Consider the following 21634-nt stretch of genomic DNA (forward strand, 5'->3'; position numbering starts at 1 on the left):
AGTTTGCAGATTTCCCCAACAAGTTTCCAGTCTGGTCTGTCGGTTTCTGCTATGGGCCTGGAACTGTACCTGGATCTGCTGTCCCAGCCCTGCCGCGCCATTTACATCTTCGCCAAGAAGAACGGCATCCCCTTCGAGCTGCGCACCGTGGATCTGATCAAAGGTAGGCCCGGCCTCGGGTTTGGGGAACTGAAAAGTCAGGAAGGGACAGGTAGGCATACAGTGGCTTAGGGAACTTCTCCTGGCGCCACCGTCTTCCTGGAGCCATTGCTGGTCTGGTTTGGAGACCGAACGGAGAAAGATGAGCCACCAGGGAGATCCAAGAGTCAGGAATCCCCCAAGCTCTGCCTGCTCTCACGGAATGGACCACGGGGTTCCCTTGAGGCCGAATGAAGTGGTAGGGACCATAAAAAGAAGCGAGACCAGAGGACAGAAACGGGCGCGGCTGGGTACAGGACATGCGCCTGTCGTCCCTGCTACTTGGGAGGCTGGGTGGGAGGATCATTTGAGCCCAGGAGTTCCAGGCTGCAGTGCGCTATGATGGTGCCCTTCAATAGCCACTGCACTCCAGTCAGGGCAATGTAGCAAGACCCCGTCTTAAAAATTTTTTTTTAACAAAATAAAAACGGATGTGACCTGGGCCTAGGGAAAGGAGGGAGGAGAGAGGTTAAGGGTGCCAAGTGTAGAGACTGGGACAGAGTCGAGTGCCTTCTTTGTGGCCCAGCTGCTGAGATTCTGCAACAGCAAACCAATGAGGCATTGCCCCAGGACCTGACTTTCCAGCCCTGCCCTCTGCACTCATCCAGGCTGTACTGGGGTCCCTCTTTGTCCCTTCCCTTCCTCTGCTTCTCCTGTTTTGCCTCTAATCTTGTCCTCTGCTTTCTTTTTTTTTTTTTTTTTTTTTTTTTTGAGACGGAGTCTCGCTCTTGTTCTGTCGCAGTGCAGTGGTGTGGATCTCGGCTCACTGCAACCTCCGCCTCCCGAATTCAAGTGATTCTCCTGCCTCAGTCTCCTGAGTAGCTGAGATTACAGGTGCGCACCACCATGTCTGGTTAATTTTTTTGTATTTTTAATAGAGATGGGGTTTCATCATGTCGGTCAGGCTGGTCTCAAACTCCTGACCTCAAATGATCTGCCCACCTCAGCCTCACAAAGTGCTGAGATTATAGGCATGAGCCACTACGCTCAGCCCAAGGAGTTTTGTTTTTCTGCTTGTTTGTTGTGTTTGAGATGGAGTCTCGCTCTGTCACCCACACTGGAGTGCAGTGGTAGAATCACGGCTCACAGCATCCTCTGCCTCCCGAAACTTTGTCCTCTGCCTCTTGTTCCTGCTGGGGAGGGAGGTTGCCCCAGGGGATAGGCTGGGGGCAGAAGGGGGACCCTGGGGCTTGGTGAGCCCTATATCCTCTTTTGTTTCTCTGGCAGGCCTCCAAGGCCCTTGAGGGCTCAGCTGGCAGGCCCAGGCCTAGTGTGGGGTAGGGTAGTAGGAGGGGTTGGAAGCAGAACCCAGGTATGGCTGGGTGGGCAAGTAGGGCAATTCTATTTGGCTAACCCTTCTGCCCAGGGTTCCCACTCCATGGCTGGCCCTCCGCCTGAAACTTCGTCACTTAGCCGCTTCTGGAAACTGCCCACCTGTCCTGCACAAGGACTTCCTCTGCAGAGTGTGGGGCAGCAGAAAGGGAATGTGGGATAAGAGGGTGTTCAAGCTGGTTGTCAAATGCACTGGTGCAGAGGGAGGCATGTTTTACCAAGAGAGAGGGGAGGGTGTTCCTGGTGAAGAAACAGTCTGAAGGGAGAGCAAAGAGAGGGTAGCAGGCCTGGCGTGGTGGCTCATACCTGTAATCCCAGCACTTTGGGAGGCCGAGGTAGGAGGATCACTTGAGGCCAGTAGTTCCAGACCAGCCTGGGTGACATAGTGAGAGCCCATCCGTAAGGGAAAAAAAAGGTTGGGGCAGGGGGAGGGGTGGTAGCAGGTGTGGTTAAAAAGCTGAAGAGTTAAGGTGATTGTGTATAATTTTGAGGAGCTTCTATCTGATCGTTGGCAATGGGGAGCCACTGAAGACTATGGAGCAGGGCAGTGATGAGACTTAATGCTCTTTGAAGCTTCTCTCGGGCCAGGCACGGTGACTTACGCCTATAATCCCAGCGCTTTGGGAGGCTGAGGCGGGTGGATCACTTGAGGTTAGGAGTTTGAGACCAGCCTGGCCAACATGGCGAGACCCCATCTCTAGTAAAAATACAAAAAATTGGCAGGGTGTGGTGGCGCATGCCTCTAATCCCAGGTACTAGGGAGGCCGAGGTGGGAGAATCACTTGAACCCTGGAGGTGGAGGTTGCAGTGAGCCGAGATTGCTCCACTGCACTCTAGCCTGAGCAACAGATTGAGACTCTGTCTTAAAAAAAAAAAAAAAAAAAAAAAAAAAAGCTTCTCTGGCAGCATGTGCAGCAGACAACCACTCAGACAAGCTCAGGCAGAGAGCATCCAGACAAGCGCAAGCAGGGGCCAGGTGCCCAGGGGGACACTGGCCTGTACTTTTCAGGGGCTGCGGATGGGGTGAAAAATCTGTCCCAGCTTTGGCAGAGCTTAAAGTCACAGCTCCACAGTGCCCAGGGCAGGGCGAAGCAAGGGACACAGCAGGGCCAGTAGAAGTTGTTTCTAAGTAAGTAGATGCCAGAAAAAGGCCACTTCTCTGGGTGGAAGGGACATGACAGTAAGTCAGAGTCCCCTCCGGTGGCCTACCCTGCAGCTTGGGGCACTCTGAATGTGAGTTCATGAAGCTGGCAGTAGTGGAAAGGGGAGGTGGGCAGGGTGCGTGCAAAGGTCCAGGCACCACATCCTGCATGGTGAGCTCTGTTGCAGAGGGGCAGGCTGTGGGAGGAGGCTGTGCCTGCAGGACTTGGCAAGGAGTGTTGTCTATTTTGTACCAGCTGGTGGAGTGGCCTCTTCCTCCCACAGGGGCCCTTCCAATCTGCCATCCAAGAGTGCAGACTGATGGGAAGAAGAACTGTGAAACTGGGTTCTCAGCATTGCAGGGAGGGGCACAGGGCTCAGCATTCTCCTCCCACTACCTACCATGCTGGACTCTTCCAGGTCAGCACCTCAGCGATGCCTTTTCCCAGGTGAACCCCTTGAAGAAGGTGCCAGCCTTGAAGGACGGGGACTTCACCTTGAGTGAGAGGTAACTGGGAACCTAGGGCTGCTGCCAGGCCTGCTGGAACCATCCTGTTCTAACCCTCTATTTCATAGAAAAGGAAACTACAGTCTTCAGAGGCAGAGTCTCTTTGCCTCATATTGTGCAGAGAGTTGGGATGGACCTCAGGCCCCTGCCTGCCTGCTATTCCAGTTCACCCTGGTGTTTGGAAAAGCAAACATCTATTTTACTTCCACACCAGTCCTCTGATTGCTGGTGAGTGTATCCCTAAGGCAGGGCAGGGCAGGGGAGGATGGCAGCTTTACCCACCACAGGGGCAGGCCTCTGGCTAAGCTTGTGTGGAGATGGCTCAGTGGCATCTGGGCTGCCCAGTGGCTCTGTCTCTGGGTTACAGCTTCCCGGGATGGGTCTCCCCGATGGGAGAGGCACCAGATATGGATGACTTACATCATACCAGGTCCCAAGAAGTTGACTCCTCTTCAGAAATCTCAACCTTTCTCTGGTTCTGCCACTTTTGTCACCAGAGTCACTCATCCCATAACAAGGAGAACCTGGAGTTTGTGCTTTAGAGCTCATCTCTGAAATCTCAGGATGGACGCACCTCGGATGAATTCCTCTGACGTTCTGCCAGAGCCATTCTTCCTTTCTGGTACCCCAGGTGTCCTGAGTCCTTGTGTCACTCAGTGTTGTGCCCCCCGGGTACTAGTCAGTGGCAATGTGCAATCTCTGCATGTCCCTGTCACTCCTCTCACCTTTAGGAGGTCTGTGGCTCACAGGGACCTGCAGCCCTCCTCAGAGGTGGCTTCAACAATTGGCTCAGAGCAAAAGGCCAAGGCCAGAGGATTGCTTGAGCCTTGAGGCCAGGAGTTTCAGACCAGTCTGTGCAACACAGTGAGATCCCATCTCTACAAAAAGAAAAAAAAAACAGCCAGGCGTGGTGGTGCACTCCTATAGAAACAGAAGCTGCAGACAATGGAGTTGTTAAGCTGGGACATGGGTATGGCCCAGCTTAATAGAGAACATGAACCAGTGGCAGATACAGAGGTTTTCTGCCCTTTTGGCTGGCGTGCCCAATCCTGGGGAAACCCCAAGTTCCTGAAGGCTTTCCCGTGTCTCCAAATGGACACATCCTCAGTGTTCTTCCAGCTCCATGCTCATCTCATCACCATGGCGGCACTCAAAACCCAGGGAAGGAGGACAGTGCCGGGGGCCTCGTCTGCTCTGCTCTTAGAGGATCCTGCAGATGCAGGAGGGTTTCCTGGTTGGTACTTTAGGGAGCCACACTACCTCAGTCGGCTTAGGTAGGAGCCGATTCTTGGCAGACAGAATGACAGAAAGAACAAAGGGACAGGGAAGCCTTTTTGAACAGCCAGGCCATCAGAGACTGGACGGAATGCCAGAGGATGAAGCAGATGCAGAATGGAAAGAACTGGGCTTCTTCAAAGCTCAACTTTGATGCCACCTCCTCCAGGAAGCTTTCTCTGGTCCTCTGATCAGAAACTGTCCTAAACATTTGGCGGGACACTGTTGTAGGATTTTGCCTGGTGGTAGGAAAAGCTTGGGTGTTAGCCTCAGAAAGATTCTCAGCTCTGCCATTAAAGGCTGTGTGCCCTAGGGTATGTCTTTGCCTTTCTAAGCCTGGTTTCTTCTCTGGAAAATGAGGCTAACACTTTGGCAAATTGTCAGAAAGTTTAAAGAAGTGGGCTGGGCACAGTAGTTCAAGCCTGTAATTCCAGCACTTTGGGAGGCCAAGGCTGGAGGATTGCTTGAAGCTTGAGGCCAGGAGGAGTTTAAGACCAGCCTGGGCAACACAGTGAGATTCCATCTCTACAAAAAGAAAAAGAACAGCCAGGTGTGATGGTGCACTCCTACAGAAACCGAAGCTGCAGTGAGCTGAGACTGTACCACTGCACTCCAGCCTGGGTGACAGGGGAAGACTGTCTAAAAAAAAAAATGACTATGTATAAAATACCTGACACAGTGCCCTTCCTTACCCATGTCTCCCCTCACCCACAGTGTGGCCATCCTGCTCTACCTGACACACAAATATAAGGTCCCTGACCACTGGTACCCTCAGGACCTGCAGGCCCGAGCGCGTGTGGATGAGTACCTGGCATGGCAGCACACGACTCTGCGGAGAAGCTGCCTCCGGGCTTTGTGGCATAAGGTGAGGCTGGGAGTGTGGGGGCGGCAGTCAGGGCATTCCCCACAAGTGCTCAGGCACCATTTTCTCCTTTTCAGTTCTGAATTATTCTCCTACCAACCTGTCTTTGCCTTCACAGATTCTTTCCTCTGTTGTGCCAGATTGCTGTCAAGCTCATACCATACATTCTTTGAGGATGTATTTTCCACCTCTAGAAATTCCATTTGTTTTTTTTGTTTGTTTGTTTTTGAGACAAAGTCTTGCTCTGTCGCCAGGCTGGAGTGCAGCGGTGTGATCTCGGCTCACCGCAACCTCCACCTCCCAGGTTCAAGTGATTCTCCTGCCTCAGCCTCTGGAGTAGCTGGGACTACAGGCATGCGCTACCACGCCCTGCTAATTTTTGTATTTTCAGTAGAGACGGAGTTTCACCATGTTGGGCCAGGATGGTCTCCATCTCTTAACCTCGTGCTGCCCACCTCAGCCATCCAAAGTGCTGGGATTACAGGCGTGAGCCACCAAGCCCAGCCCCATTTGGTTGTTTCTTAGAATTTCTACTTCTCTGCTGAAATTCACCATCTGTTCATCCATTTTATCTTTTTTTCTAAATTCTTTAATATATTTATCACGGTTAACTAAAAATCTTTGTCAACTAATTTCAGCACCTAAATGTTCTAAATGTGGGTCTGGCGGGTCTCACTCTGTCACCCAGGCTGAGTGCAATGGTGCGATCTAGCTCACTTCAATCTCCACCTATTGGGTGGAGCTCACTTCAACCTCTTCCATCCCCATTCTGAAGTGATTCTCCTGCTTCAGTCTCCCAAGTAGCTGGTATTACAGGCACCCACCAGCACACCTAGCTACTCTTTGTATTTGTAATAGAGACCAGATTTCACCACGCTGGTTTCAAACCCCTGACCTCAAGTGATTCGTCCTCCCAAAGTGTTGAGATTACCAGCATGAGCCACTGTGCCCAGCCTATGGGTCTATTTCTATTGTTTTTTTCCTCCTCTTGATAATGGGTCACATTTGCCTGCTTCTTTGCATATTTCATGATGTATTACTATTTTTTAATTTTTTGAGATGGACTCTCTGTTGCCCAGGCTGGAGTACAATGGCTCGAGCTTGGCTCACTGCAACCTCCACCTCCTGGGGTCAAGAGATTCTCCCACCTCAGCCTCCCAAGTAGCTAGAATTACAGGCCTCCACCATCATGTCTGGATTATTTTTGTATTTTTTGTAGAGTTGGGGTTGCACCATGTTGGCCAGGCTGGTCTTGAACTCCTGACCTCAGGTGATCTGCCAGCCTCGACCTCCCAAAGTGTTGGCATTACAGGCATGAGCCACTGTGCCGCCCTCATGACTTATTCTTGTCTGCCAGACGTTATGATAAAAGAAAAGCAGAGATTAAATTGCATAATAAATATCCGCAAAAAAGGGCTCGCACTTCCCTTTGTCAGGCAGCCAGGATGTGAGGCTGTTCTCTTCCAGCTAATCAAGAGGTGGGCTGGGTTGCAGGTTTCGTTGGTTTCAGTTTATCTTTGGTTTCAAATATCTTGAATGTGAGATCAGGTCACTAGCCTCACTCCAGCAGGGCTTTGAAATCTAATCACCGACTACTACAGTGCCTATAAGATCTCTCTGCTGTTCAGCCCTGCCCCCAGTTCCCAAACTGCTGCTCAGTAGGAAAAGCCTGTGCCTGTGGCAGTCTTTCTCACTGCCTGCTTGGGCCCCAGGAAATGAAATTGGAATGAAAGTAGCTTATCTAGGAAGGGTTTGTGCCTCTCTGGAATTTAGTTCATTTAGTCAAGTGCTGTCCAATAGAAGTATAAAGTGAGCCACATACATAATTTTAAATTTTCTAGTAAGCACATTTAAAAAGTAGAAGGAGGGCCGGGCATGGTGACTCACACCTGTAATCCCAACACATAGGGAGGCCTAGGCGGGCAGATCACGAGGTCAGGAGTTTGAGACCAGGCTGGCCAACATGGTGAAACCCCATCTCTAATAAAAACACAAAAATCTGCCAGGTGTGATGGCGTGGGCCTGTAACCCGAGCTACTGGGAGGCTAAGGCAGGAGAATCTCTTGACCCCAGGGGGGCAGAGGTTGCAGTGGGCTGCAGCAGTGCCACTTAACTCCAGCCTGGGTGACAGAGTGAAACACTGTCTCAAAAACAAAACAAAACAAAACAAAAAAAGTAAAAAGAAGTCGATATATTTTACTTAACACAATATATTCAGAATATTATCATTTTGGGCCACAAGTACAAGAAAAGATGCTCAGCATCACTAATCCTTAGGGAAATGCAAACCAAAACTACCTCTCTACTCCACTAACGCCCCACTTCGTCTGCCCAATCCCCAGGTGATGTTCCCTGTTTTCCTGGGTGAGCCGGTATCTCCCCAGACACTGGCAGCCACCCTGGCAGAGCTGGATGTGAACGTGCAGTTGCTCGAGGACAAGTTCCTCCAGAACAAGGCCTTCCTCGCCGGGCCTCACATCTCCTTAGCTGACCTGGTGGCCATCACGGAGCTGATGCATGTGAGTGCTGGGGGCAGGTGGGCCCACTAGGCAGGGGGTCCTGGCTAGCTGCTGAAGTCCTGCTTATGCCTGCCCCTGCTGGCTACAGGACTGTGCTTATGTGTGTGTGCAAACTCCTTTTGGAGCTTCTGTGGTCCCCAAATCAGATGCTGCCCATCTTTGCCCTTATAACCGTCCATCCCCATTCTGTCCCCTTTTCCCCACAGCCTGTGGGTGCTGGCTGCCAAGTCTTCGAAGGCCGACTCAAGCTGGCCGCATGGCGGAATCACGTGGAGGCAGCAGTGGGGGAAGACCTCTTCCAGGAGGCCCATGAGATCATTCTGAAGGCCAAGGACTTTCCACCTGCAGACCCCACCACAAAGCAGAAGTTGATGCCCAGGGTACTGGCCATGATCCAGTGAGCTGGGAAACCTCACCCCTGCACTGCCCTCAGCAGTTCACAAAGTACTTTCATTTTCTTTCTTTCTTTCTTTTTTTTTTTTTGAGACAGAGTCTTGCTCTGTTGCCTATGTTGGAGTGCAATGGTGCCATCTCGGCTCACTGCAGCCTCCACCTCTCGGGTTCAAGTGATTCTCCTGCTTCAGCATCCCCAGCAGCTGGGATTACAGCTGCCCACCACTGTGTCCAGCCAATTGTTGTAGTTTTAGTAGAGACAGGGTTTTACCATGTTGGTCAGGCTAGTCTCGAACTCCTGATCTCGTGATTCATCCGCCTCGGCCTCCAAAAGTGGTGAGATTACAGGCATGGGCCACCACACCCGGCCATCACTTTCATTTCTAATGGCCCATGGGACCGAGGCCCAGAGAGCAGGAATGGCTTGCTTAAGACTTGCCCAAGTCCCAGAGCGCCTCAGCTCCCCAGGCCACCGTCCCTACCCTGTCTTCCACAGCTGCCTGAAAGCCACCATGAGAATGATGCACACTGAGACCTTGTGTCCTTCAATCACTGCATTTCAAGTTTGGATAATAAACCTGAGCTCAGCCTGAGCCTCTGCTTCTAACTCAAATGTGTGATTTATTTGACTTTCCTCTGTCCCAACCCTGGTCTTGATCTCTATCCAAAAGACAATCCCCCTTCCCAGGCCCTGTGGGTCAGCTTCTCCCTGATGTTTGCCAGTAGAGAAATTGACAAACGTGGCTAAGTGCGGTGGCACGTGCTTATTATCCCAGTACTTCGGGAGGTCCAGGTGGTGGGATTGCTTGAGTCCAGGAGTTCAAAAAAAAAATTTTTTTTTGAGACAGTCTTGCTCTGTTGCCCAGGCTGGAGTGCAGTGGCATGACCATGGCTTACTGCAACCTCTGTCTCCCAGGTTCAAGTGATTCTCCTGCCTCAGCCTCCCAAGCAGCTGGGATTGCAAGCATGTGCCATCACATCTGGCTGATTTTTGTATTTTTAGTAGAGACGGGGTTTCACCATGTTGGCCAGGCTGGTTTCAAACTCGACCTCAAGTGATCTGCCTGCCTTCACCTCCAAAAGTGCTGCAAGCCACTGCCTGGATCCCCCAAATTTTTTTTTCCAGAGACAGGGTCTCACTCTGTTGCCCAGGCTGCAGTGCAGTGGCACAACCGTGGCTCACTGCATCCTTGACATCCCAGGCTCAAGCGATATTCCCACCTCAGCCTCCTAAGAAGCTGGGATAACATATGCACCACAGCATGCCCAGTTAATTTTTTTGTACAGACGGGTCTTGTCATGTTGCCCAGGCTAGTCCTGCACTCCTGTGCTCAATGGATGCTCCTACCTCTATCTCCCAAAGTGCTAGGATTACAGTGGCAAGCCACTGCACACAGCCCAAAAGAATTCTTTTTTTTTAATTAGCCGGGTGTGGTGGTGCATGACTGCAGTTCTAACTACTTGGGAGGCTCAGGTGGGAGGATTGCTTGAGCCCAGAGTTCAAGGCTGCAGTGAGCTCTCATTGACCCACAGCACTCCAGCTGCAGCAACAGAACAAGACTCTGTCTCTAAAAACACACAAAGAAACCCAAAACAAAACAAAACATGTCTGTAGCCTTCTAATTCCCAGAGAAAGTAAGTATCTGATAGCACGAGGCCCAGCAGCATCCCACATTTGGTGGCTGTAGGCATGGCGACCCAGCAGTTGGCTGCACTGGCCTCCCAGGGCATGACCCTTACTGTCAGTCAGGAGTCTTGTGTTGCTCCTGAGGAACTGGTCGGGAGGAGAAAATCTAGACAGCAGCTCTCCTGGTCAAAACCCAGTCATTCAGGAGCCTAAATGCCATGCCCGGGTGCCTGGCTGTAAACTGTTAGCAGGAATGGAGTGCTCTGATGGTGTTTTCGAATAACATTCTGGCTGCTGCTGCGGCTTGGACTGGAAGGCAGCCAGGGAGGACGCAGGGAGATTTGATATTGCAGTAATCCCGGCCAAAGGTGACTTGTGAAAAGGGGTAGGCAACTGAAGGGGTAGGAGAATGTGGCCCCTCTCAGTCTGGAAAGAGCTGCTGCACTAGGCCAGGAAGACACTCTTCTGCGGGGGAATAGGTCTTCCTTCAGTGGGCACCATGGGGTTGGGTGTGGTGGCTCATGCCTGTAATCTCAAAACTTTAGGAGTCTGAGGCAGGAAGATCACTTGAGCCCAGGAGTTGGAGACCAGCCTGGGAAACATAGCGACACCCTGTCTCTACAATGAAAAAAAATTAAAAATTAAAATTAAAATTAACCAGATGTGATGCCTGTGGTCCTGGCTACTTGGGAGGCTGAGGTGGGAGGATCATTTGATCACTTGAGCCCTGGAGGTCGAGGCTGCAATGAGCTATGACCATGTCACCGACTCCAGCCTGAGCAACAGAGTGAGACTCTATCTCAACAAAGGGGGCACATGGGAACCATGGGGGACCAGAGCAGGAAGGCTATTGCCAAGTTTCCAGTAACCATCCTCTTGCCAACGTTCTTTCTCTCTATCTTGGATTTAGGGATAGGGTTTTCCTACCTTGGGAGGCTCCCTTGGGAAATGGGAGTGTCATAGCCACAGGCCTCAGAAGCTCTAGAGTTGCCATTGAATAGCAGATAGGAAGTTCTGTGCAATGTCAGGCACTGTTAGTAAACCTCTGGATAGGCCTCAGCCATCTGGGGGAAGGATTAGCTGGAGTGTAATAAATATGACTCCAGTGGCTGGGGAGGGACAGCTCATTCCTCCATGAGGTGTGGGGCTGGCAGCCTCAAGGGCAGCCAGTCACCCTTCCTCTCTGGCCTCCATCCTGGGCACTGGGCACTGGCAGTGGGCAAGGAGGCTGCTGCACCTCCTTTTTTCTCTTCTCTTTTAATGGGATACCTGCAGCCTAGATTCCCAGGAAGGGGAGGTGAGAGCGGACGTGCCACTGATTGGCCCAAAGTTCTCCTGAGCCAACTCCTGAGCGAGGAGGGCGTGGCCGGGCTCAGGCTCCTGGTGCCCAGCGGCTCTGCAGGCTCAGTGACCCAGCAGTTCCTGCCCAACCCTCCCCTACCTGCTGTCCCAGACCTGCTGTGCAGTCTCCATCTTTGCCAAAAAGAACAGCATCCCCTTCGAGCTTTGCACCCTGGAGCTGATCACAGGTTGGCAGGGCAGGCGGCCCAGGGGATATTGACACCGATCTCTGCCTGTCCCCGCTGCTTTGAAGTCAGTCAGATCAGGAATGCAGACCAACAGGAAGAATCAGACTCTCCAGTGTGGTATCTATTTTACTTTATTATTTTTCCCTTTTGGAGACAGGATCTAACTCTGTCATTCAGGCCAGAGTGCAGTGGAACAATCATGGCTCACTGCAGCCTCAAACTTCCAGGCTCAAGTGATCCTCCCGCCTCAGCTTCTCAAGTAGCTGGGACTACAGGTGCCCACCGACATGCCTGGCCAATTTATTATTATTATTCTTGAGAGGAGGTCTTGCTATGTTGCCAAGGTTGGTCTCGAACTCCTGGGCTCAAATCTTCTTGCCTTGGCCTCCCAAAGTGTTGGGATTACAGGCATGAGCCACCATGCCCCTCTGGTTGTCTATTTTAATAGAGGCATGATCTTTGTGTAGTGAATGCAAAACATTCTTCAAAATACAGGTTAAGAGGGGACAGAGAGGTGCAGAGGAGAGTAGGGAAATGGAGTGGCGCCAGAATAACTGTACCCTATGTGCTTGGAAAAAGCAATGAAACTGCCTCGTTTCCTGAATAGTCCCTGTCTACCCCTGCCTGGTTTCTTCCACTTTTTTTTTTCACAGGGTCTCACTGTGTAGCCCAAGCTAGAGGGCAGTGGCATGATCCTGGCTCAATCTCTCAGGCTTAAGCAATCCTCCTACTCCCTCCTCCCATGTAGAGTAGTTGGGACTCTACCAGGCACGCCCCATGCCCGGCTACTTTTTTTTTTTTTTTTTGATATGTGCAGAAACAGGATTTCACCAAGTTGACCAGGCTGGACTTGAACTCCTGAGCTTAAGTGATCCGTATGCCTCAGCCTTCTAAAGTGCTGGGATTACAGACATGCATCACCATGCCAGGCCCAGGGTCTCTGCCACTTTTGTGTATTTCTTGCCATTCTTTTTTTTCCCCTGTATCTGACTTGCTCTATCCCATGGGGGTTCTCACCCAGCTGAAGGGGCTACTCCTAGAGGCTGGAGGGCCCTGTGGCAGGGCAGTGGGGGAGGCCAGCACCCCCACCCGGAGCTGCAGTGTTTGCTGGTCTGGCTGGCCTAGAGAGATGCAGCTGGAGCCGAATTCAGTGGAGAAGCCAGGGCTATAACTGAGCAGTAGGGCAGAGAGCAGAGCCAGAGCCCCCTGGGCAGGCCAGAAGGAGGCCCCTGCTCAGCTGAACCTTCCCAACTGCTGCCCTTGGTACAACAAGCTGGAGCCACCTGCTGCAAAACAGGGGCTGGATACAGAGGCAGTTTGTGGAGGGAGAATGGGCAGGGTGTGCATGTCCATTCCGTAGAAGGGCAAAGAGGCCCATGGGTAGGCCTGTGATCAGACTGCAGTCTGGCTCGACTGAGGCCCTCTGATCCAAACACACTAACCAGGCACCTAATGCAGCCTCCAGCACAGAACTGGGGTGCGGGAAGTGTCAGGCCTGGGAACCCCTGGTGGGGAGGGAGCCCTGAGAGTCTGGCATAGGAAAGGAAGAGGAGCTGAGCCACTGGAGGCTGCGTGGCTGAACGGGGCAGGGATTCCCAGCGAGAATGAGGTTGGGCTGAGGGCTGGGACATGTTTAGCTGGGATTCTGGGGCGTCGACAGGTCACCCAGCTTGGTCAGCAGGGCCTAAGTGCCCAGCTGGGATAGGAAGCTCAGTAAGACAGGCCAGCCTAGAGCCCAGGAGGAGGTTGGAGGGGTCTGACCTATGGATGGGACTGGCTGGGGGTGGAGGGTGAATTGTAGCTCCAGGGAATTGTCCTTGACCCTTGCTTCAAGGAGCTGGACACAGGAAAGATGGACCTGTGATGAGTCAGGTCTGTGATCCAGTGACTAGCAGAGAGGCCTCCTCTTCCTTGATGCCTCCCAGATACCAGCCTCAGAACTCTGGTGCTGGGATTTTGGGGTGGGGGAGGGCACAGACCTGAGAACTTAGGGTACTCCCCATTCACCTCCTCACTGATCTGCCCTGCAGGCCAGTGGCACAGTGATGCCTTTGCCCAGGTGAACCCCCTGAGGAAGGTACTGAGCCTTGAAGGATGGGGCCTTCACCTTGGCTGAGAGGTAGCAGGTCCCTGGGCTGCTGCTGGGCCTTGTGGGGCCAGTCAGTCATGTCTGTCTGCTCACTATTGATGGCTTGAATCATGGACTGTGTGCCCTGCACCAGTCCCAAGATGAAGAATGGGCAGGCAGAGGTTCCCAGGGTTGAGAGGGGCTATAGAAGTACCCTCCTGCATTGTACAAATGAGGAAACTGAGGCTGGAGGAGGGGAGGGGCTTGCACAAGCTCAATTGGCTTCCAGGCCTCCTCACCACTACCCAACTCTCAGAAGGAAGGAGAGTACTACATTTTTAGCAGCACTTGTACCGGGCTTCTTAGTGCTACCATTTTAGTATCTCAATGGGTCTCCAACAACCCCAGGAGTGGGCAGAGCAATGGTTATTTCATAGATGATAAAGCAGCTTTACAAAAAAAAACTTCCCTATAGGGATGTATCCCAGGGAGCTGTTCACTTAATGTCACAGCAGGTTCTGTAAGGAGAAAACGAACAGGTCTTTCCTGAGGGACGTGGGCTTAAATCCCAAGATATGCTGCACCATTCTGTAAGCCTCCCAACATTTCAGACCCTGGTCAGAGTAAAACATGGGGCCTCGGGCCATTAAAAAAAACCGCCTTTAACCCAGTCTGTAAGCGGGACTCGTGCTCTGACACTAAGCTGGTCGCTGGTCCCACTCCACAGGTTTGTGCTGGCAATAAAGCTATGCTGCGGGTAAGCTGCCAGCTCTTTCTTTAACCTTCGCCTTGAGGCATGACCATCAAAATAGAGGGTCACACCCAAGGAACAGGTGCTGTGAGAAGTCTCCCTATTGACAAAGGTTACTAAGGATGGGGTCTTATCTGGACCCCCTAGCCTTAGACTTAAGTCTGCCACAGCCAGAAGCCTTGAAATAAGATAGGGATGCTTCCAGCGTAGCCAAAGACATAGACTTCTCTTAAAAGCAGTGCCTAGCTCTTCCCAGGCTGGGCCCTCATTGTTCATCCAAGCTGTATTATTTTGTGAGTGTCCTGCCATTTTGTAGACCCTCATCAGAGTCAAACATTCTATGGGGGTTTGGGCTTTAAGTAACACCCTGCCTAATTATTTTAACAGAGAACTTAATATAAAGACAGAAAATCCAGGTTAACTCGGAGGTAAACACGGCAAGAAGCTACTACCCCTAGGGCTGGGGGATCAAGGGAGGACATTGGAATTAGGAAAACCAAAATGCTGGAGGGGCTCTGAGGAATTCAAACCTCCAAGGAAGGTGTCGCTTCGCACCCTGGCATCACCTTCCAAGGGCAGGATTGCGCAGTTTGCCCTGAGGTCTTCACAGGAGGCCATGTGGCTGTGGATGCAGTTCTCAGATGTGACAGTAGATGTCACTGCCAACCAATAAACAGGATGTTTCATACACGCTCTGGGCTACCGCCCTGTGCCCACCATGTGCCACTCCTAGCCTGAAGTACTCCAAGCAGCAACCATTGCCACTGTCCTGCCCTGAGGGTACCTGGTGGTGGCTTCTTAGGTCCCATTCCGGCTGTCTCAGTGGCCTGCTTTCCTGGGCCTTTTCCATTACCACCCCTGCTCCTCTTCATGGGGATGGCAGCCACAGCCTGTGCCCTCTTGATCCACGCTGGCTGCTTTTGGATCGTTCCTAATTGGATGGTTTTGTTTTCCACAGACATTCCAGTATAGTATACGAAATAAAGAACAAAGCTCAACAGTCAGTCCTGGTGCTGTGTAGGTGGCAGTAAGCCTGGGAGAGTGGCCTCCGCTGAAATAATCATGCTGTGCATCATCAAGTGGGGCCAGCAGGATCCCCAGGTCACCTGGCAGGAGGAGGGCCAGGGAAGGGTCCCTCAAAGGGACCTTGAATTCCACTTAGTGCTCTTGGCAGAGGGAAGGGCTTGGGCAAGTGCTGGAGGCATGAGATGGGGGTGTGTTCAGGGCTCTCCAGCAGTCCAGGCATGGGAAGGGGAAACTGAGGGCCAAAGGCCGAGGTGACACTGGGAAGGGAACCATAGCAAGGTGAAGACTGGCTTTTGGCCATGTGATTGAACTGCCTGAGTGGTGTGTGTGTGAATGTCAAGGAACTGTGCGTGACTGTGAATGTGAGTAAATGGTATGCTTTTGTATCTGGGTGTATATGTGTGTGAATGTGACTACCGTGTGACTGTGTGGATGTGGGAGGATGTGTGTGTGAAAGTACGTGGTTGTGTGTCTATGAGTGTGTGCGTGTAAGTGAGGCACAGGTGCAACAGGAGAAAAGACACAGGAAGCCTTACAGGCCTGCCGTGTCCCCCCAGCCTTCCTCCTGGCCTGGGGGCCCTGGGGCTGAAAGGTTGTGAAAGCCATTGCTACTGCCAGGAAGGGATGAGGCCGGCTGGGAGGGCTTGCCAAAGGGTGGGAGTCAGAACTTGCCACCCTGTGCAGGAGGATGAGGGGCAGACGGGGGACCTTGCTTTCGGAAAACCGGTGACCAACCCCAAAGGGACACAGGCAACTCCTGCCCACACTCCACAGAGGTGGGGCAAAGGGGAGAGGAGATTAGCAGGCCACGCAGCCAGTCACAGAGGGAGTAGGCTTCAGGAGAACAGAGCTCTGGTCCCATCTGGGGGCTGAGGACAGAAGCTCAGGTCAGCAGTCTGCAGGAAGGCCCCAGCTGGACCAGCTGCCCATACCTTCCCACAGGCCTGCACATGGGTGTAGAGAGCAGAGCCTCCAGGCTGAGGCTTCCATATCCAGATCTGAGCAGTCTAAACATAGCAGACAGCAGCCCTGAAGATGGAAAACATCCCTCTCCAGGTTCCATATCGTCTCTTTATCCACCAGCCCTGCGGCCCATGGTGGCCCAGGATGCCCAGGAGGGATAATAGGAGGTAAGAAGTCATGTTTGAACAAGGAAGCTCTCTTCATTTATTTCATATAAAGATGAAGAAGAGGATTATGTGATCTCAGGAATGTTGCATGCAGGATTATCCGAAGCTGGTATCACCAGGCCCTCACTCTGCCAAGAGGTCTCCCTGGAAGGGGCAGCCAGCTCAGAGACGCCCGGGATCCCTCCATGCCAATCATAAAAAAGTCATGACCGTCCCTTTCTTGCCAATCTGCCAGGGCTCCAGGGGGAAAAATCGGATAAGTATCCTTCAGGAGACAGAGAAAAAGATATCATCAGCCCCTTTGGGTACCCAGGACAGCCTGCCTCAGCCCACCAGGCATTTTGCAAGCCTGTTCATCCCAGTAATGACCTTCCCCCAACCTCCAGCAGGGCAGTGGGACACCCAGGTGTGGGACGGGGACTGCACACCAGCATGGCGCACCTAGGACAGACACTCAACAGTGTATACTCCATCATCTCCATCAGTCTGGGTGTGGGCTCAGGGGCAGCCTGCCTCCTCCTAACTGCAGGCTCCCTATAGGCACATACCTCAGCCACTTGTTTTCTCAAAGCCTGGGCACAGAGTGACCCCCCACCAAACCCAGCCACTAATGTCCGTGCCATAAGTGAACATGATCTTCTCAGAGGTGACAGCAAGATTCCAGTGAGGAGCACCAGAGCTTGGGATAGCCTGGCTGGGGGCAGGGGGAGTATGGATAGCCTCCATCTTCCCATTATAAAACTGGCATAATGGAGGTATCTACCTCATGGGGATAGCATGTCTTGTCTGAGCAAAGAGAGTGTGGACGGGGACTGTAAGGATGGAACGGGATCATGAGTGTTAACTACCTGTAGAGCACCAGGCACATGGTAAGCATTTCTTAATACTTGTTCTTAAATAAGTTTTCCCTCAGTATCCGTGGGAGATTTGTTCTAGGATCCCCAGAGGATACCAAAATCTACAAGTCTCTTGTGGTCAAGTCTCTTACATAACATGGTGTAATATTTGCATATAACCTACACACATCCTCTCACATACTTTAAATCATCTCTGGGTTACTTACAATACCTAATCTAATGTATGTAGTAGTTGTATTGTTTAGGGAATAATGACAAGGAAAAAGTCTGTACATATCCTCAGTATAGATGCAACTACCCATTTTTTTTCTCTGATATTTCAATCCATGGTTGGTTTAATCTACAGCTGCAGACCCAGTGATACAGAGGGCTCACTCTATTATTTTTCTATAGCTTGAGAGAGGACACATCAGGCTCAGTCATATGTCATCGACCTTCATGGACTAACAAAAGCTCCTTTTTGAGACAGGGTCTCACTGCCACCCAGGTTGGGGTGCAATGTTGCAATCACAGCTCACTGCAGCCTCAACCTCTTGGGCTGAAGCCATCCTCCCACCTCAGCCTCCCAAGTAAGTGGGACTACAGGTGCACATCACCATGTATGGCTAATTTTAAACATTTTCTGGGGGAATGGCGTCTCACTATGTTACCCAGACTGGTCTCCAACTCCTGGGTCAAGTGAACCTCCCACCTTGGTCTCCCAAAGTGTGGGGATTACAGGCATGAACCACCGTACCTGGCCAGTGTCCTTTCAAGCTTCTCACGCCCTTACTTCCTCAGAGATATGGACGTGGCTCAAGAATATCTTTTACCCAAGAGGAAACTTTAACTCTGTCACAGAACGACAGGTTTGGGTTGTAGAGGCTTCTTGAGGGGGAGGGACGCCATTTCCCTGTTTTCACAGAGGAGGAGGTTGCTAACGAGATGGTTCATTTCCAAGTTTCTCTGGGGTCCCCCAGCTATGCAGGACCCAAAGCAGACGTCTAGACATCCAGGCCAATGCTCTTTCACTACTCTTGAGTCCCCGTGAACCTCACCTGGAACCTGGTTGGGACACAGGTCCAAAAGACATAACCTCAGAACGTACCCAATTCCTCCTGACCTGGCTCATTTTTCTGGAAAAAGTTCTAGAAAATCACTCTTTAGCCAGGTGTACCTACCCTGACACATGCCAAGGCAGATACAGCACAGACAATCCCATATGACCCCTGCAATGCTTCTAGGGAATAATTAAAAGGGAGCCTTCCCCATTCACAGACTTAAACACTGAGGAGCAGAGCCAGGAATTCATTCAATCCTGCCTGCACTGCACTTTGAAGATGGTCCTACGATAAGGAGCCTAGGTTCATTTCCTCACAAACCTCAGGTGAGGGGCCCCACGCCCCGATGTGTCCCTACGGGGCAGGGCAAGAAATGGGATTTTCCCCCTGAGGCAGGATCACTGACTCCAGTCTGCCGTAGTCCCAAACGGATCCCCTACTGCCCCTACGCACCGGTCCTGGTCCAGAGCTAGCTCCTTGGTGAGAAACTCAAAGAAATGGGCGCTGTGGCTGCGGTTGTCCTCGGCGGTGCCCACGACGCCAATAGAGGAGACTGACAGCTGCGCGCAGGGCTCGGTGGACCCGTTCAGCGACATGGCCAAGCCCGGCCGCATCGTCACGTTCACGCGCTGAGGGAGACACGGAAAGTTTTGCCCGAAGCTGGGACGGGCCGGGCTACCTCTGGGGACCGGACCCGAGCGCGCAAAAGCTGAAACGCGCAGTGTTTGCGGGGTCAGGAATCCCGGCACAGGCGGTTCCTGGAGGTCATGTCCGGGTCATGACTGGGGAGGGCGACAAGGGAAAGCCTTGCGGAGGGGGAGCAGCGGGATCGTGGAGGACGGTAAGTCAGAGCTTGGCGTGCGGAATGAGGGGGGATGTGGTCCCTAGAGAGATGGGACGCGGTCGCGGTCACGGAGGCGGAGCAGGGACAGGCCCGGACCCCTGGCCCACCAACCTCCCCTCACCCGGTGCTGCCCGCCCCACACTCACGTCCGCAGGTTTGCCCAAGATGGAGGCAGCGGCGGCACAGAGCCGTTTCTCCAGCCCCGCGGGCACTCTGTTGGCGGGCAAATTCGTGTCCAGCTCTAGGAACGGCATGGCGGGCAAAGGAACGAAAACAACTCCGGCGGAGAAAAAGCTCGGAGTACCTAAAGGTCGCGGACCCGGGCGCAGGGGCGTGGCGCCACAGCAACCTGGGTTTTTATTGGCTGGACAGAGACTCGGCGCTCCCGATTGGCTGCCTAGGGTATAGCCCGCTTCTGCAAACAAAAGTCACGTGTGCCGGCTCAGATTTCCGGAAGTCCCATTGACACCCCCCCCCATCACTACGTGTCGCTCCACCCACTACAAGTCTTTCACTGCGTCGTGGCCCCACCTGGTCCCTTCCTGGACCCTCCTGGCCAGATTTCCCTCTCCTCAAGCTTTCCGTGTTGTGGTCGCCTGGTTCCTAGCCCAATTAGAGGTCTGAACATCCCAAACACACACAGACACACACGAACCTATAGGAGTCTTCCCCAGCCTCGACCCTAATAATCAATGCAACGGGAGCTTAAAAATATTTTTGATTGATTTGCCACCATTTCAAAGTAAGGCAATTTTATGTTCCCTGTGGAAATCTGCGCTTCTCTTGGGCAATCACGAGATCTAATTACACGTGCGGCCCGGGTGGGGCTGGGTAGTGACCCTTGGATTCTCGACCTTCCCCATCCCCAGCTGGTCCACACTGACTGCCTGTGTAGCCTCTTGACCCGGTGGTGAGCCACCATCCACCAGCGGGTGGCAAGATATGTTATTTAAAACATGGAAATCTGTTGATGTGGCTTAAACATGAGTGTGGTCAACGTGGCAAAATCACTTGAATTGTACATTGTAAATACGACTGAAATTGTAGCCAGGCAAAGTAGCTGACACCTGTAATCTCAGCACTTTGGGAGGCCAAGAAGGGAGGATTGCTTGAGCTCAGGAATTCAAGACCAGGCTAGGCAACATAGCAAGATTCCCTTATTAAAAAAAAAAAAAAAAAATCCAGGTGCCATGGTCTGCCCCTGGGCAGCTGAATCGCTTGAGTCCAGGAGATCGAAGCTTCAGTGAGCTATGAATGTGCCACTGCACTCCGCCTTAGATGACAGAGTGAGACCCAGGCTCCCCCATACCCTCAAAGCATGAAAGAAAAAAAAGTGTAGGTTTTTGTGTACAATTTAAACTACACGTATAAAATTCTGTATAAGTGTGCATACTTAAAGGAGTCTCTACTGAGAGTCAGGCCGACCAAGAGTCACTGTCATATCTTGTACTATTAGCAGTTTGTTTATTAGACAACCCAGATATCAGAATGTCTGAGACACACAACAGGTAAATATGACAGTCCTGAGGGGAGAGGGCAGGGACAGATGACAAGTTTGAGACCAGGTATGGGGCATGAACAGGCCAGTTTTCAGGGAGTGGGGTGTAGAGAAGACAGGGATCAAGGTTATGAGGAGGCATGGGAGAGGGCCAGGAAAGAGCCAGGAATTTCCCTTCCTGCAAGGAGGTTCATGAACCAGCACTGTACGCCACCTGTGGGACACAACATCGCTTCAGAGTGAGGAGAGAGACCTAGGAGACTGTTGAAAACAGGCGCTCGGTGCAGCAAAGAAAAATCAACACCGAGACAAAGGACTTCTCAGCAAAGCAATTTTTACTTCCTGCACTGCAGGAAGGGTACCCTGCTAGCCATCTTCCGTGAGAGTACAAGAAAGGAAAAGCAGACATTTATCCCTTACGCATTTGGGGTTGTCCTTACTGCTGTGTTTGATCTCTGTTGGCTGGAGCCAGACCTCACTATTTAAATTATAACCTGATTGGCTAACAACTTAAAACTTATCTAAACAGGTAAAAGCAATGGAGTTCAAATAAGGAAGGGGCATAGGCTGCTATGGCACGACTAGCATGGATATTTTGGCTAAAGAACAAGGAGATAGAATGTACTACGTGCCTATAAGCATGTCTAACGGGTACATAGGATAGGGCTTAACAGAGAATTATTAGCATACTCATGATTTATTTTTTAACAGGAAAGGAAATTTTGAAGAGGAACTTTTACTTCCCATAGAGACTAAGGCTGATCCTTATTCAGACATCTTTTACCAGATCCCCCCTCATCTATGATATATGCTCAACCCAGTGGGCATTCCCCCGAAGGGAAACACTGGGGCCGAGGAGCTCAGAGAGATCACCTGACCTGGAGTAGGCCTGGGGTGGTCAGAGAAGTCTCACTGGAGAAGAAGTCTCATTTTGCCAAATGCCAGAAGACCAGGAAGGGCACCAGGCAAAGAAGATGAGGCAGGAACAGCATGAGCAGAGGCCAAGGGGCCAAGGTGGGAGCCCAGAGGGGTCTGTA

At 51.9% G+C, this 21634-nt stretch overlaps 2 protein-coding genes across 4 annotated transcripts; one reads left to right on the forward strand and one right to left on the reverse strand.

Annotated features, from left to right (window-relative positions):
- Window positions 1-7: 7 nt before the first annotated feature.
- On the forward strand, window positions 8-8834 carry LOC128928073 (glutathione S-transferase theta-1). 2 transcript variants are annotated; one of them, XM_054239555.2, is made up of 5 exons: window positions 8-163; window positions 3091-3178; window positions 5168-5318; window positions 7658-7834; window positions 8041-8834. In XM_054239555.2, exons 1-5 carry the CDS (start codon window positions 52-54, stop codon window positions 8233-8235), a joined length of 723 nt encoding a protein of 240 aa, XP_054095530.1. In that variant the 5' UTR covers window positions 8-51; the 3' UTR covers window positions 8236-8834. The 2 variants fall into 2 exon arrangements, with proteins under 2 accessions (XP_054095530.1, XP_054095532.1); XM_054239557.2 differs by lacking the exon at window positions 8-163 and having other exon boundaries at window positions 3089-3406.
- A 7537-nt stretch (window positions 8835-16371) lies between these two features.
- LOC118142783 (D-dopachrome decarboxylase) lies at window positions 16372-19380 on the reverse strand. Of its 2 annotated transcripts, XM_035267640.3 has the most exons (4): window positions 19246-19380; window positions 18709-18884; window positions 17952-18046; window positions 16372-16623 (listed from the first exon to the last, which is right to left on the reverse strand). In XM_035267640.3, exons 1-3 carry the CDS (start codon window positions 19351-19353, stop codon window positions 17992-17994), a joined length of 339 nt encoding a protein of 112 aa, XP_035123531.1. In that variant the 5' UTR covers window positions 19354-19380; the 3' UTR covers window positions 16372-16623; window positions 17952-17991. The 2 variants fall into 2 exon arrangements, with proteins under 2 accessions (XP_035123531.1, XP_035123521.1); XM_035267630.2 differs by lacking the exon at window positions 17952-18046.
- Window positions 19381-21634: the final 2254 nt, after the last annotated feature.

Source organism: Callithrix jacchus, chromosome 1 (genome assembly GCF_049354715.1).
Source record: "Callithrix jacchus isolate 240 chromosome 1, calJac240_pri, whole genome shotgun sequence".
Lineage (NCBI taxonomy): Eukaryota > Metazoa > Chordata > Mammalia > Primates > Cebidae > Callithrix > Callithrix jacchus.

Coding starts and splice junctions, on each gene's coding strand:
- LOC118142783 (XM_035267630.2), bottom strand. CDS start 19,353: ATGCCGTTCCTAGAGCTGGACACGAATTTGCCCGCCAACAGAGTGCCC. Junction 18,885..19,245: donor TCTTGGGCAAACCTGCGGAC/GTGAGTGTGGGG, acceptor TGTCTCCCTCAG/CGCGTGAACGTGACGATGCG. Junction 16,624..18,708: donor CTAGCTCTGGACCAGGACCG/GTGCGTAGGGGC, acceptor TGTCTCCTGAAG/GATACTTATCCGATTTTTCC.
- LOC128928073 (XM_054239555.2), top strand. CDS start 52: ATGGGCCTGGAACTGTACCTGGATCTGCTGTCCCAGCCCTGCCGCGCC. Junction 3,179..5,167: donor GACTTCACCTTGAGTGAGAG/GTAACTGGGAAC, acceptor CCTCACCCACAG/TGTGGCCATCCTGCTCTACC. Junction 5,319..7,657: donor TCCGGGCTTTGTGGCATAAG/GTGAGGCTGGGA, acceptor CCCAATCCCCAG/GTGATGTTCCCTGTTTTCCT.